At 37.8% G+C, this 17,121-nt stretch overlaps 1 protein-coding gene across 1 annotated transcript in view; it reads left to right on the top strand.

Moving 5' to 3' along the window:
- trpm3 (transient receptor potential cation channel, subfamily M, member 3) overlaps nt 1-17,121 on the top strand; it is a gene marked incomplete at both ends in the record, with an annotated part of 178,491 nt that overhangs the window by 86,533 nt on the left and 74,837 nt on the right. The window contains 5 exon segments of the mRNA XM_079815722.1: nt 11,316-11,395; nt 11,801-12,002; nt 12,757-12,970; nt 13,961-14,085; nt 14,923-15,094. Coding sequence (XP_079671848.1) covers nt 11,316-11,395; nt 11,801-12,002; nt 12,757-12,970; nt 13,961-14,085; nt 14,923-15,094 — 793 coding nt within the window.

Raw genomic sequence — 17,121 nt, 5'->3', positions numbered from 1 at the left:
AGTTGACACTTCCCTTACACCTAAAACTTACCCATACCACCACACCTGTCCCTAACCCTACCTGTATCCCACCTCAATATCAGCAAAGATGTTTTGCATTACAATTTGAACACAGTAAGTACATTGTACTTATTTTTTGATGCAAGTACATAGTAGTTAAGGCCACCTAATATAAAGTGGGACCGTAATATTTATTATTTAATATTTATATTTTATATATTTTTATTCTGATCTGTGAATGACCTTGAGCTGCATTTTATGTGTAAAAAGAGCTATACAAATAAATTGTATTAACTCTTTCCCCACCAGCGTTTTTGATAATTGTCACAAAAATGTAATGGCCCCCAGAATATTTTGTTGTATAAATATCTGAGCATGCAATATATATATATATATTAATAATTATATATTAATAATTAATAATTTGTTACATTTATATAGCGCTTTTCTAGGCACTCAAAGCGCTTTACATAGAAGGGGGGAATCTCCTCAACCACCACCAATGTGCAGCATCCACCTGGATGATGCGACGGCAGCCATATTGCGCCAGTACGCCCACCACACACCAGCTGATTGGTGGAGAGGAGACTGAGGGATGATACCAATCGTATATATATATATATATATATATATATATATAAAGCTTAATGCATTCCTTTTTCATTCAACACTTGAATGTAAATATAAAAGCAACATTTTGCGCAAAAATCTGAGAAAATCGCATTTTTGTCAAAGACTACAATCCAGATTGGATTCAGATCAGATGATCAAATCACAGATGGAGTAGATTGAGTCCATCAACACCCCCAAAGCTTCACAGTCCTATAGCTTGTCCTGGGTCGACATTTCATTCAGTAACATTAGGCAGTTTTGATTTACACGTTATTGATTGACGTTATTTTACATATGCATCTGCTAACATCATAGACTGTAAAAAAATATGGACGTAGTGTCCGTGACGTCGCCCATAGGATTCTGATGAGCCGTTCTGAAGCGCAAAGTATGGACGAGATGGCCGTTGCCTAACAGAAAGCAGATAAATGGCTATCCACCTGTCACTCGAAGTGGCCATGCCCTTAATTATGCAGAACTTTAATGATTTATATCATGTAAATGAACTACGAAAAAAATTCACCCCCTCACAGTTGTCATGAAGGGCAAAATTTGCCGTATAGACCAAAACCACAATTTGTACCAGGCTGTAAACGTGTTTTAATCTGCTGTAAAGTTGGTCGACGAATTGCAGTTTATGTAATTTCCGTATTGACTTCAAGAGAAATTGCGAGAGGTTGCCGTTTGGCTTACATACGATCGCTTGGGCGTCTTCTTCGCCTGTGTTTTGATCAGGAGATTCTGTACTCATTCAGAAGATGCGTAATAGCGCCCCCTAGCTTCTAACAGTGAAAACACAGAAACCTGGAAAATTCAGCATTTAGCGGGGAAGCGCTTTCTCACAAATAACAGACAAATTCTGTATATAAATAAATTTACATGGTAAAATAAAAGTGACACAATTTCAGATTTTAATTGGAATATTTTCAACATGCAGTAAATATCAAGTTGATCTTGTGCTGATGTAATAAGCATATTTTAGTTTTAAAATATTTTAGTTTAGTTTAAAAAAAAAATAGTTTTGCGTCCATCCCCTTCTGAATCAGAATATTATACACCAGTGGTCTCCAACATGGTGCCCGCGGGCACCTGGTAGCCCGCGTGGAGTCTCTGGGTCGCCCGCGAGCACGTTCTATAAATAGCCTGAATTGTAATCTTTCTTTTTTTTTTTTTTTTTTTTTTTTTTTATGATAATGGCATAAAATGAGAAAATAACTATTGGTGACATTTCATATACCATTAAAACATAATAAAATAATTCAATAATTTAAAATATTTTGAATCTGCACGTACGTTGCCATAGGCAACATTACTTTGTGCAAAAACAAAAAACAAAAAAAAACGTCACTTCTGCTAATTGAGTTGGTCGCGGGCAGACGGTATACATACTCTACATGAGATAAATTGAACTATAAAAAAGAAAAAAAGATTAATTATGGCTGATGATGCAAGTCATGCAAAAAAGAAAAAGACTTATTATTTCAATGAGGAGTGGGAGACAGAATTCCTCAGGGCCGGCCCGTGGCATAGGCGGAATAGGCAAATGCTAGGGGCGCCACTCATCCTTAGGGGCGCCAAAATGTTTTACCGATATTTTATTAATATTCATTTGAAATATTACCAAATAAAGCTCAAAAAAAGCGTCCCCCGCCTCTTCCCAGTCCGCCGCATCAATCTCCCCCCGCCGAGCTACTTGAAGTGCGTCAGAAATATAACGTGCAATCAGTTTAACGTTAGGGGAATTTGTTGTGTCGCGCCGCCTTTCGCCGCATCCAAAGCAGACAGGATTGCTTTTATTTTTTAGGGTGCTTGGCCGCTCGCGCCAGGTGTAGACTCAGTGAAAGTTGCCTGATCATTTATGACGGATGGCCGAATTGTAGTGTCAAAAAAGACAGAAGCCCTCTGATGATGGGAAGATAAGGAATACACTGCTCTTCTTACTTAGTATTTGTGTCTTGTTTCTAGTCTAAATATATACAAATTCTTAAATCAAGATGCATTTACTAGATAAGTTAAATGACATAAGATATGTTTTCTTGAAAATAAAATCAAAATGAAGTGAGTTTTTGCTTATAACAAGCAAAATGATCTGCCAATGGGGTGAGAAAAATAATCTTGTTCCTGATTGAAATCTTGTTTCTTTCCCAAACAGAAATAAGATTATTTTTCTCACCCCATTGGCAGATAATTTTGCTTGTTTTAAGCAAAAAACTCACTTCATTTTGATTTTTTCCCCCCAGAAAATAAGAAAAAATATCTAATGTCATTTTACTTATCTAGTAAAGGCATCTTGATTTAAGCATTTTTAGATTTTATACTGGAAACAAGAAATAAATACTAAATAAGAGCAGCATTTTTTGCAGTGTAAAGACCGAAGTAAAGTGATGTAGGCTAATGAATGAACAGTGTATCTATAATTGCATAGTGGTAAAATACTAATGTTCGCTAATTTAATTCGTTATTTTTACCTTAAACTATGCAAGCAGCTGTTCTGGGTTCTCCAGAGGCCACACAGCCAGTGTGATTTTGTAAAAAAAAAAAAAAAATTGTTTTTATATATATATAAATATTAAACGCATGTAATATCACTTTTTTTAATAGCTTAATGTTTTTACTCTGCAGTTGTGCAGTTTTAAGGGGATATATAGCAATTTGAAAATGTATTTGCCAAAATTAGTAATGATATTTATATACAGGTTCATTTAAAATAGTCAAGTCAAGTCAACTTTATTTATACAGCGCTTTTAACAATGTAGATTGTTTCAAAGCAGCTTTACAGTGTTAAACAGGAAAATAATGCAACATAATTTTATTCAGCTGTATAGCCATTCTGGAAAAAACGCTGATGTCATCAGTTCATTTCAATTATCATACAGTGACAGTGTGGGCTTTAGATCAATAATTCGATCAGTAATTTAGTTTAAATGGTTAATTTAGTTTATTATTTAGATTTATTTCGATGTTTAGTTGAAAAATTTAGTGTCCCCAACTGAGCACGCCAAGCCAGAGGCAACAGAATAACAAAATAGCAACATTTTAGGTAAAATTCACATTAAATATCTAAATTTCACAGTTTAATTCCTGGTGAAAACATGAATGCTCATAGTCAAGTGTAAGATTGCTGCCATCTACTGGAAAACAAACACTTTTGCTAGTTCTCAATGAATAGTTTGTGCATGAATGCTAGATGCTATTACTCTTGCTCTTTGTGTTTAGGCTGTAATGTGGCGTAGGTGCTATTTTTGTATAGTTTAACTATCATCAGCCTTTAAAAAATCAAATAATAATAATAATATCATGAACATAATGATGGGGTAGAATGGACTGGACATCATATAAAACAACAACAATAAAAATAAAACATCAATGCATTACAAAAATAAAACTGTACGAGTGTTTCCACAACTTAGACTGATAACGTGTAGTGCTAAACCTTGATACAAGGGGCACCAAATAAAATCTTGCCTAGGGCAGCAAATTGGTCTGGTCAGGGCCGGCCCTGTGTGTGTGTGTGTGTGTGTGTGTGTGTGTGTGTGTGTGTGTGTGTGTGTGTGTGTGTGTGTGTGTGTGTGTGTGTGTGTGTGTGTGTGTGTGTGTGTGTGTGTGTGTGTGTGTGTGTGTGTGTGTGTGTGTGTGTGAGTGTGTGTGTGTGCGTGTGTGTGTCTGTGCCTATATTAAACAAGTAGCCCTCAAGACTTTTTTATCCCTTCAGGGAGCCCTCGCTCACAAAAAGGTTGGAGACCCCTGTTATACACTATATTGCCAAAAGTTTTGGGACGCATGCCTTAACATGCACATGAACTTTATTGACATCCCATTCTTAATCCGTAGGGTTTAATATGGAGTTGGCCCAACCTTTGCAGCTATAACAGCTTCAGCTCTTCTGGGAAGGCTTTCCACAAGGTTTAGGAGTGTGTTTATGGGAATTTTTAAGAGCATTTGTGAAGTCAGGCACTGATGTTGGATGAGAAGGCCTGGCTTGCAGTCTCCGCTCTAATTCATCCCAAAGGTGTTCTATCGGGTTGAGGTCAGGACCAGTCAAGTTCCTCTACACCAAACTCGCTCATCCATGTCTTTATGGACCTTGCTTTGTGCACTGGTGCGCAGTCATGTTGGAACAGGAAGGGGCCATCCCCAAACTGTTCCCACAAAGATGGGAGCATGAAATTCTCCAAAATGTCTTGGTATGCTGAAGCATTAAGAGTTCCTCTCACTGGAACTAAGGGGCCAAGCCCAACTCCTGAAAAACAACCCCACACCATAATCCCCCCTCCACCAAACTTTACACTTGGTACAATGCAGTCAGGCAAGTAACGTTCTCCTTGCAACCACCAAATCCAAACTCGTCCATCAGATTGCGAAAGAGAAGCGTGATTTGTCACTCCAGAGAACACGTCTCCACTTCTCTAGAGTCCAGTGTTGGTGTGCTTTACACCACTGCATCTGATGCTTTGCATTGCACTTGGTGATGAAAGACTTGGATGCAGTTGCCCGGCCATGGAAACCCATTCCATGAAGCTCTCTACTCACTGTTCTTGAGATAATCTGAAGGTCACACGAAGTTTGGAGGTCTGTAGCTATTGACTCTGCAGAAAGTTGGCAACCTCGGCACCTCAGCATGCGCTGACCCCGTTCTGTGATTTTACATGACCTACCGCTGAGTTGCTGTTGTTCCCAATTGCTTCCACCTTATTATAATACCACTAACAGTTGACCGTGAAATATTTAGTAGTGAGGAAATTTCACAAATGGACTTATTGCACAGGTGGCAACCTATCACGGTACCACGCTTGAATTCACTGAGCTCCTGAGAGTGACCCATTCTTTCACAAATGTTTGTAGAAGCGTCTGCATGCCTAGGTGCTTGATTTTATGCACATTTGGCCATGGTAGTGTTTGGAACACCTTAGTTCAACACTCTAAAAAAAAAGGTTCTCTATGGCACCAAAAATGGTTCTTGGCTCGTAATCATCGGGGAACCTTTTTTAGTGCTATATAGCACCAATTTTGGTGCTTCAGTGGTTCTTCAGAGGTTCTTCACTGGTTCTTTGACTAAGGTGCTATATAGCACCTCTGAAGAACTGCTGAAGAACCACTGAAGCACCAAAATTGGTGCTATAGAGCACTAAAAAAGGTTCCCCTATGATTACGAGCCAAGAACCATTTTTGGTGCCATATAGAACCTTTTTTTTTAGAGTGAATGATTTGGATTGGTGTCCCAATACTTCTGGCAATATAGTGTGTGTGTGTGTGTGTGTGTGTGTGTGTGTGTGTGTGTGTGTGTGTGTGTGTGTGTGTGTGTGTGTGTGTGTGTGTGTGTGTGTGTGTGTGTGTGTGTGTGTGTGTGTGTGTGTGTGTGTGTGTGTGTGTGTGTGTGTGTGTGTGTGTGTGTGTGTGTGTGTGTGTGTGTGTGTGTGTGTATATATATATATGAGGTGTCACCCTCACCACAGATTTCTGTCCCGTCAGTTTCTCTTCCCGGTTGAGCTCCCCAACCGGGAGGAGAAATGTGATAGACAGCTTAGAGGATTCCATCTGTTTCAGACTGACATCTTTTCACACAGGTGACAGGTGGTGTATCAGCACTGTGCTAGTGTGTTTGTGTGTGCGTTATTTTAGTAAATACGGTGGGGGTGTTATGTAAGTTTAGCAGGGCTGTTATAATTACCATATGTCAAAAAAAAGAAGGTGATGGCCATTGTTAATCGCCGCTCAACCGAGCAATACTTTGATCCTCCCCCGTATAATTCGTTGTTTTTGTTGTGTGAGGTGCTTGTATGGGATTTTGCTGATGCACAGAAGTGTGAGATGATTCTGACAGGCCCTGGGGTGAAGGGACAAACACTGGCCACAACTGAAGTTTCAGTCGGAATAACCACACTTAGATTTTCTAGACAACCAATGCAAAGAAAAAGTGTGTTTAAATGTGTCACAAATGTGTGTATGATTGTGAGAAAGGGAAAGATGGATGTTCCCATCTGGATGCCGCTGTTGGGAGTTTGTTATTGTAGGGGTGTCAAATTGGGTTAGCGGAACATGATTTTAAGGGGGCGTCGTCTGTGAGACTTTCAGAAGGGATTAATCCTGAAGTCCCAACACATTTGAGTTCAGCTAACAAGGCCATAAGCATGTATGTTTGGCCTCTAAAGTCCTCGGCTTTTCAACAGAGCAGAAGCTGCAGATTGCAAAATAATGATGGGTTTCTGACCTCTGGATTTATTTATGAAGATGAAGAAAAGAGCAGGTAATTTCTAATGATTCAATATTATATTATAATAATTACAATTATAAATATGAACTTAAAATATAATACATTTAAATATATACATTTTAGAAAAGTAAAAAGTTAGTTTTTAATTAAATAATTTGGCTGCAAAATTATAGTTATTTAAGTCATTAAAGTGGTCATTTTAAAGTTAATAACTTTGATGGACCATTTAGCTTCTTGATAGTATAAATTTGCTGCTAAATTTACATTGATACATGCATTACCAATATCTATTTCCAAAATAAAATATATATATATATATATATTTTTTTTCCGCTAACTTGATGATAGTTTGATGCACAACAAGGTACCACTCTCCAAAACATTACCTGTTGGCATAGATCCCCTATAGATGTTGAGATATATCCAACAAGGAGCAAAGCTGTTCTTTTGCCTTTCAGGGGGCCAATCCTGAGGACAAATCTTAATTACACCACAAGCTTTTGGCAGCTCTCCGCTGTGAATGGAAAGCTCTACGAATCATGTCAACACTCACAAACCAAATGAGAGAGAAAGAAAAGAAGTATATGAGAAGTTTATGAGGTCTTTTCAACTAATAATTGTTTTGAATGTGTGATGCATTTTCTGATATCACCTACAGACACCAATATAGCTTACCTGGTGCGTTATCACATTAAAAACACGCACAGGAATACACTGGAGACTAAAATGATTATGCTCATCACACTTGAGCAGAATTACAGAGGTATCACGCCTAGGGATCCCAGTTGGGTTTAATATAATTCTGGTGTTACTTCCCAAACTATTTTACTTCTCCTTTGCTTTACTGTTAATATTAGCACATTTGGTTCTGCAAGCAGCACGCTTTTGTTAACCCTCATGTTCTGTTGATTGAATGCTGTTAATATTAAGGTACGATAATAATATAAATAATTAACTTAAACTTATTTTATTTCAGCTTGTTGCCAAGGCAACATTTCTTCTTTTCATTTAGTTTAAACTGATGTACTACAATAACAAAAAACTGAAATAAAAATGAAACTATATGAGCAAGCTATTTTTATATTTAAAATTACATCTGGTGGTCTTTAAAAACACCAATAATTTAAATGTATCTTAATTAAAATTTTACATACTTATTTTTATGTTTTATGCTTTCATTTATAATGTTGTGATGCCTACGTTGTAAAAAAAAAAAAAGTGAAGCATTTAAAACTATTGATTTTATTTTTAAATGTTTTATTAATTTTTTTTATTTGGATGTTGGCAAATCCCTAACATATTAGTTCATGTTTTATAACTGTGTTTATATCTCTGAAACGATAAGTAATGTAACATTCTAAATGTGAAACTTTTGAATTTTGTTTATATAGTTCTCATAAGATTAGTAAAGGTTGTGAGGTGTCAATCCCCTTCTTAAATGTTAATTATGTTTTTTGAGCAATTCAAATGGCCTTGGGGTCCCTCAGACCTCAAAAAGGAAAGGTTAATGCATTGCTTTCGACCAGCAGCAGAGCAGAGAGCTGCTCTCACAGCAGCTCTGTCAGAAAGCATTGAGTTCAGTCAGATCTACATTATCCATGTTCATGTTGGCGTAACGATGTGTGAATGTGGGTGGTCAGTGATGCGCCCTGGATTCACTGAGTCATCACATGGAGGTTTTCCTGTAAAAGCTAAACCCCACTACCACCTCCCTCTCTACCTCATGCTAGTAATGGTGTACCATAGGAAGTCTAGTTGTGGGGTAAGTGCCTGTGTAACCACTTGCTGTTTTTGAGGTGTGTTCACAGATGGTGCTGCTGTTGTGTTGAATTAGAGCAAGCCACTCATGCAAACAGACAGTGTGTTCATTTGGTAAATGCGGGACCTGTAATACCCTTGAATAAAAGCATTAAAAGTTAAATGTACATGTTCTTTGTTGGTAAGATTGTTATACTGTTATACAGTATTGCCAAAGCATCAGTACACACAACGAAATAACTGACAAGATTATAAAAGAAAACAATAGTATCTATAGCCCCGTTTCCACCAAAATTACCCGGAACAATTTGTCCCAGGAACTCTTTTCCCCCCAGACCTGCTGCTGTCTGCGTTTTCATTGCGGTCTAAAGTACCGTCAAGATTAGTCCGGTGACGTAGGACTGCTCACAACTTTCCAGAGCCCACTGGATTTCGTCCTCCACAAATAAACTTAATAAAGCCTGAACGTCGTCATTCCATCAGTCGTATTTTTTAAACTCCATTGTTTTTTTTAATAGCAAATGACTCTTACTGCACGCACCGCAACAGACTTATTAGGTTGAAATAAAATGCTGCGTGAGCTCAAACAATCAGCATGTTCAGCGCCCAAGTCCCACCCCCGAAAGTTCCTGAACTTTGAAAAAGTACTACCTCGCAAGAAGGGCCGTTTTGAGGGGGAAATCTTTACCCGTAACCTTATTTAGACCCCGGTTCCTGCTGTCGAAACACACCGAGTACCACCTCAAAGTCCCTAGCTCCTGGGGAATGTTCCCGCGGTGGAAACGCGGCTTTTGATTAAAAAATAAGGTGAAAGTAATAAATGATAATAATCATTTATTTAAAATACTTCAAAAAGTAAAACATAAACCGAGAGGCGAGTTCATAATCATAAAAAGGAGGGCTGAACGATTGCATTTGCGATAATATCGCGATATGATTAAACCATTTTTTTAACCGCAAAGGCTGTGATTACAGTCTAGTCACGTGACAGTGTGCAGAAGAAGCATCAACTTGCCACGTTACATCTACATGCCTGGCCTAAAGGAAAGAATCATTTGTGTTTAATCAATCTAATATTGTGTTGGTCAGGGGCGCAGCTAAGGGGGGGGAAAGTTAGGACGATTCTAAGGGCCCACACACTTTTGGGGCCCCCTGAGATCGGTTTTATTAGTAGTAACAGTACTAGTAGTAATGCATTATAAATGTATAATCTACCAAAGAGTTACAAATATAAAAAAATGATGACGCATTTCCGGCAAAATCCAGCAAAACGCTTCACTCATGAACCGCTCACGCTCACTGGTAAAAACTACGTTCACTCAAATCCCACTCCGACATGAAAATTCTCTGTGCTATAATTGTTGCAGCCATTAAGGTATTTATTTTTATATTTATGTTTAAATATTATAATTTTGTTTTTTTATGTCTATGTTGTCAATATGTCAATCTATGTCGATTATGAAAAGTGAACAGCATGAGATAGGACACATCATAAGATGAATGCAGTTGATCAGACATTATTGTGACCACTTCATTAAGTTTTGTTTTGTATAAATTGTATCTTAATTTTAATCATTGTTTCATCAGCCAATTGGGGCATTCTGGGTTGTGCGAGCGGAGCTTAATTGGTCAGTATTATTAAATTGCAGACAAAGATTTTGGATAGCTAGGTTGGTGTGGTAGAGGGCCCAATATCAAATTCTTTCATAGGGCCCAAAATTGCTAGCGGCGCCCCTGGTGTTGGTCACACTATACAATAGAGGTGGGAGAAAAGATTCTCTCTCCAATGATAGATTTTATGGCTGTGAGAAATGTGCTTGATATGTTTACAAGTGTGTGTGTTCTCGCCCACCGGTATTTTCCTTACAAATGCTCTATGAAGGCTTCATTTATGTCGTTTTGGAATGCAGTGTGCTTAATTAAATATTAAAAATAGGAAACTCACTGACAGAAGGTTTTCGGTTTCAAATGCTCGCGCCACGCTTTGCGAAGAGTGCTCGCGTATGCGGCTGTGCGCACCTCAAAATGCTTTTATGACACAAAATTATTGTAAACACAGTCAGTAATGTCTTAAGGAATTAATCAGACAGGACAAACCACATCTTATAATTCAAAAGAGAATGATCTGTGCATTAGTGTGAGTCCAGATCTCCCGCTGTTTATGATGTCATCATTAATAATCAAGCAACAGTAAAGCTGAGAAAGAGAAAAATCACTCACAGTTCAGATATTCTTAAATACTGAAAGCACTCTTTGTTCATTGCTTGTAATATGTTTTTTGTTCCTCTTTATTATTTACTTGCTTTTATGTTTTGCAGCTATATTAGTTTATATATTTAAAGTTATTAACATGCAATTGTTTTAATACATTATGTGCAATTATTTGAATATACTCATAATTGTAATTAGTTGAATAACACAGAAGATAAAGAGCTTAAAAAACAATTGCATATTAAATCGCAATCGCAATATAGGTCAAAAAAAATTGCAATTCGATTATTTTCCAAAATCGTTCAGCCCTAATAAAAAGGAAGTACCATATGTTAAATGATTTTTAAGAAATTGTAACAATAAAGCACCACTTCCTGGTGCTACAATGTAAAAAAGGTTGGTCAAATGTGTGCATTGGATATTTTTTTGCTTGTGATTTACTGGTCTTTTATGTGGATGCAGGAAGCTGGCATTTCTCCCTCTAGTGATTTCTGTAATTTATACATATTGTGTTTCTCCGCAGGCACAGAAATCATGGATAGAAAGAGCTTTCAGCAAGAGAGAATGTGTGCACGTTATTGTAAGCACCAAAGACCCCCATAGGTGAGTACGGCCACTACTGCTGTAGTCTGTGTTTTTAACGAACAAATAGCAGATTTAAACTACTTTTAGATGTAACTAAATGTGTCAGTACTTCATTAGTGTGGCCTGTTAGAGCATCTAAAGATACCACTACGCATCTAAATAATCACTACAGATTGAGGAAGTGAATGCTCGTGAAGAAGATCTTGTTTTCTAAATGCTTCTTTTATAGAGTTTTTTTAAGATGTGAATAATTTGTTAGCTTTGCTGTAATTAATCTGGCAGAGAAATGTAGATCTCAAAGCCTCTCTAAAACCTTTAATAATATTGAAATCTGCAAATAAGGATTTTTCAGTTCACTTGCTGAGAGTTTTTACTTTCACTTAATTTCACATTCTTTTTTTCTGGTTGTGTCTTCTGTCACAGGTGCTGTTGTGGCCGTCTAATTGGTCAACATGTTGGCCTGCCCCCCAGCATCTCATCCAATCAGAATGAGAAGTCAGATCGTGTGCCAAAGAATGACAGCTTGTCAGAGAAGTGGTCCATCAGCAAGCACACCCAGCTCAGTCCCACTGACGCCTTTGGAACCATTGAGTTCCAGGGAGGTGGACACTCCAACAAAGCAATGGTAGACGTATTCAGTCTCTTATTAATAATGGTTTGATGCTCAAAGTGCTCAAAATAACTCTGATAAAATATTCATGAACCTTTTAGAACCTTTTGCAAGGCATTTATTAATGTCTTTTGATCCTGCCAGATCGATCTTCGAAATATCATCAATTTTATAGCCATAAAGGGACATTAAGTATTTCAGAGGACATTCAACAAGACTAAAGATAAAAATGTAGTGTGCAAAATGATTTTATTCATTGGAAATTGATTGAATAAGTAGACATTACGTACCAGAAATGTGGTTATTTAACACTATACAAGTAACATTAGCGGAAAATGAAAGTAATTTAAGAGGAACACACATTTTACCTACATGTTGACTTAAATGACAGTTGCAGTCTTGCTGGCTGTTATCTGCAAGTACAGCTTGACATACCTGAAAATAATCATGGTTTCCACAAAGTTTCCACAAGTTTTCAAGGTTGATAATAAGAAGAAATGTTTTTTGAGCACTAAATCAGCATATTTGAATGATTTCTGAAGGATCATGTGACACGGAAGACTTTGCCATCACAGGAATAAACTACATACATTATAAATAAAATAGAATAATTTTTCCTATATTTTTAATCAAACAAATGCAGCCTTGATCAGCATAACAGACTTTTTTCAGAAATATAAAAAATCTTGCAGATTCCAAACCTTTGAATGGTAACTGTTAAATGTACTGTTAAAGATTGTCTCAAGATTTCACTTTTATGTTTTGTCAGTATGTACGAGTGTCTTATGACACTAAGCCAGACTTACTGCTGCACCTGATGACGAAGGAGTGGCAACTAGAGCTTCCCAAGCTGCTCATCTCTGTTCATGGAGGACTTCAGAACTTTGAGCTGCAGCCCAAGCTCAAGCAAGTCTTTGGCAAGGGTCTAATCAAGGCTGCCATGACCACTGGGGCCTGGATCTTCACTGGAGGAGTTAACACTGGTGTGTACAAGGTGTTAATGTATCTTTCAGTTTAATTAAGATTCTGATTAGATTACTCTTATTAAGATTCTGAGCAACGCTAGTCAAAATTATAGACTGATACTGTCTTAATTCTTAAAGCTGCAGTCCGTAACAAAAAAAATTACCCCAAATAAAATTTTGAGCATGTACATAACCAGCCAGTGTACAAAACTATCTCCTTACCTTAGCCCGAGCTTGTAATCATGTGTTATAATTTGAGTGGTACTGGTGGATTTCTGCAGGAAATTCTTGCATGGCGCCGCTCATCTTTGCGTCATTACGTCACATCTGTATACATACATAAAGAAAGAGACTGGCTAGTAGGCTATCACATGTGAGGATGCTGCAGGTAGCGGATCATTTATAGCCTTTTCTCACAGCAGCTGGAATAATTAAACGTATCATTTTGATGGCGGATTGCAATCCAGAAAGGTCTTAAGGTAACGCTAAAACACACTAAATACACGTGGTCACGTAATGCCAAAGTATAACAATAATAATAATTTGCACGGTTTGATGTGATCATTAGATTCAATCACCGTTGGTAGCGCAATTTATTGTAATGCTTTTTTTTCTCAGTTGGTCAGAAAAAAAGTGTCAGACATGTTACTTACTTGTTTAGATGACATTTTACGGTGAAAATTCTTATTTTGGTCATACTTCCATGATGTAGAATCTGTGTACAGTATCCACACCGGTGCGGAATGACAGCCACACATACTCCTCAAAACATTAGATTCATCCGCGCTGAGGAGCCGTACCGATGCACAACCCACATTAAGATGATAATTTCGCAAATAACTGCAATTCCAAATTTCTAACAGAGATGGTAACAAAAAGGCAAAACTTATGGACTGTAGCTTTAAAGAACTTAGAGATAAATGGCTGATGAAGATCATATGTTTAACTGTGATATCTGTATCTCTCACAATGAGAATCTGTTATCTCTTCTATTATCTGTCACTTCAGGAGTCATCAGGCATGTTGGTGATGCTCTAAAAGACCACGCTTCCAAATCGCGGGGGAAGATCTGTACTATCGGCATTGCCCCCTGGGGGATTGTGGAGAACCAGGAAGACCTGGTGGGCAAAGATGTAAGTGATTCGACACTTTATACAGATAAATTGAATTACTAAACCTATTCTATTATAGTATGTTTTTCTATTTTTCTGACCAGTAAGACTTTATTTGGCTTGGATCATGGTAGATTTTGTTAAATAATGAAATAATAAAATGTATATATATTCATTAAAATTATTATTCACAAGACCAAATATCCAGATCACAACAGGATGAATTTCTTGTTGTCTCTGCATGTATTCTGTGTCATGTAGAATTCTATAAATAATTGATATGTGAGCCACTACATATATCTACTCAGTTTCACCTCGGCTTGTCGGTGTGTCTCTGGGGACTGATGCACAACTGAGACACAGAGATAGAATCATTCTTTATTTATACCCTCTGATTTCTATCCACCCTTACTCATATACCATTTTGGTTCTGTCTTCCTCTCAATCTCCCTCAAAGCCCCACTCAACCCCACCACTCTCTCTAGTCTGATTTGGTCTGGTCGGAGATCGCATGTGAATGCTTTAAAGACGATGTTTTGAACAAATAAGACTCAGATCTTAGATCACTGTTCAAATAAGCACATTTGTGGCATTGATTGTGTGACTCTGTAAATATTGCACAAGGCAAAAAGGGGAACAAACAAAATTTTTTGAAACATTTTTAAATTCATGTTAATTGCAATTTATACAATATTAATTATTGCTCACTACATGTTTACTGAATGTTTTATCTTATGTCCACTGATAACTTGTGCATGCCACTCTGCTTTTATGTCGCTGTCACACACATTGTGTCATTTTTCATATCCTGAAAATCCCTGGACAGCCTCTTTTTACTTCATGCGGTGTATATTGCAGGTGGTCCGGCCATACCAGACGATGTCTAACCCTCTTAGTAAGCTAACGGTACTCAACAGCCTACACTCCCACTTCATTTTGGCTGATAATGGCACCACTGGAAAGTATGGAGCAGAAGTCAAACTGCGCAGACAGCTAGAGAAACACATCTCTCTGCAAAAGATCAACACACGTGAGTACAGTTGCGAGTAATGAGAGATGCTAATGTTCACGTGATTACTCCAAACTGCAAATTCAATGGTGATTTTCAATTCTTTTCTAGAGAGATTATAATAGTCTTATATCCTCAGTCACTACTTCTAGGTTTTGTTGTACTGATCTTCAAAAGCCCACGGAGGAGTTTCTCTATAGATTGCTGTCAGAAATGCCCAGATCAGTTTGAGGCTCAATGTCAAAATGCTACATGAGTTGCAAGATTCATACCTGACTGCACTGAGAGCACAAAGCCCTCCGCAACTGCACTCCGCCAGATAATATCCATACAGTCCATTTACTCACATAAAGATATCAAATAAAGGTCATTCAGCTGAAGGAACACATTCAGAATAAATGCATTAAATCACAAACACACAAGAAAAAGATGAAAAAGTTTAGTTTGTGCTCATGTGGATCATTTAGGGTCATTAAAAAGTGCTTTTAATATACAAAGGCTACTTTTCTGCACTGCATGGATCATGCATGCTTGATCGTACTTTTGAAAGATTTCTACCCCGCACACAGATATATGCTTGATTATAATGTTCTTTATCATTAAGAAATAACTGCTCCTTTATCAATGGTAAGTGTATACAAGACTTTCTTAAATTAAATTGGCCTTACGGCTTGCTTTCTGTGGGCAATAATAAAGCAGCATTCATTATGGCAGGCTAATAGCTTTGAGTTGTGTGAATAAGGGGCAATCTGTATTCAGCCTTATTCACATAGGCTAGGTTTCACAGACAGGGTTTAGTTTAAGCCAGGATTAGACCTTAGTTCATTTAGGGCATTTAAGGAGCATTTACAAGTGTGCCTTAGAAAAACAAAACATTACTGGTGTGCATTTTGGGACAAAACAATGGTACTGACATATTTTAAAATATGTCTTGATTGCAGCTGAAATGCAAGGCTTTTTTTAACCAAAAGTGACCCCCCCCCCCCCCCCCCCCATCTGCAACATTGTGTATCTTTATAATTTAATAATGAATTCATTTGAATGATTTTTATTTAATTATTAAATACATTAATTTATGAAAATATTTTTAATAATTTTGCCAGTTTATTAGATACACAATTTCCCACAGCACCAAATGAGCCATTCCATATACCTGCCATGTACAGCGCAAGGTCAACAGGAGGTGAGCCAGAGATTGACCTCTGTCATGTGACCTGTGGACTTCCCTTTGTCATCCTATGCCTGGAGTAATAGAGGGGGCTGGGAAGTCAAAGGGACGCTCAGGCGTCATCATTCGCATCAAAAATGAAACCAGCTTCACCCACGCTGATTCATCCGTAGGAAGCAGCATGTGAACGGATCACTTAAAATAATCAGCATTTAAACCGGCAACTGCCTTGACATTTAAATGGGCAAAACCTATAACACATCCAACCCTCTAGCATGTGGAAATTTCAGACTTCAAACATGTTTGAGCCCTGTAAGCAGAACAGATGAAACATGTTTAAGCTCATTAAATCATCCTGTGACACATTCATGACACATATTCACACTGCGATAAGAACAGTTTATTCTGACATCACTCTCATGACAGAAGCTTCACATATCTAAACCCCATCTCAGCCCGCAGCCACCTCTCTCTCTCTCTCTCTCTCTCTCTCTCTGTTGCATCAGCTGTGTGATGTGATGTTTGCTCTGGCTTTGGGCAGAGCTCATTTCTTTATTTTATTACCTGTCCTTTTCAACACTAGAAGAACATCAATAATACTCTGAGCTATCACCATAAGGCTCACAGAGCTACAGAGACCCTCAAACATGGAATCAAATCTCTTTGTTTTGGAAGAATTGCGGCAGGCTGCGGCCCGGCTTATGTATTCACAGTCTGACAAGCACTGCAGCGGTACTGGATTAAAATGAATTACGGACCTGTGCTTTCTGTTGTTGGGCTAACGAGGAGGGCTTTTTGAGTGTTTCTCAGATGAAGGAAAGAGTAGCGTGCACAGGATGCAATGAAGATTTCTTTGCAGGATAAGATGGGATGTGAGAAT

The sequence above is a fragment of the Gobio gobio genome (assembly GCF_949357685.1).
Source record: "Gobio gobio genome assembly, chromosome: 4".
NCBI classification, from domain to species: domain Eukaryota; kingdom Metazoa; phylum Chordata; class Actinopteri; order Cypriniformes; family Gobionidae; genus Gobio; species Gobio gobio.
This window is presented reverse-complemented; position numbering and strand designations above follow the sequence as displayed.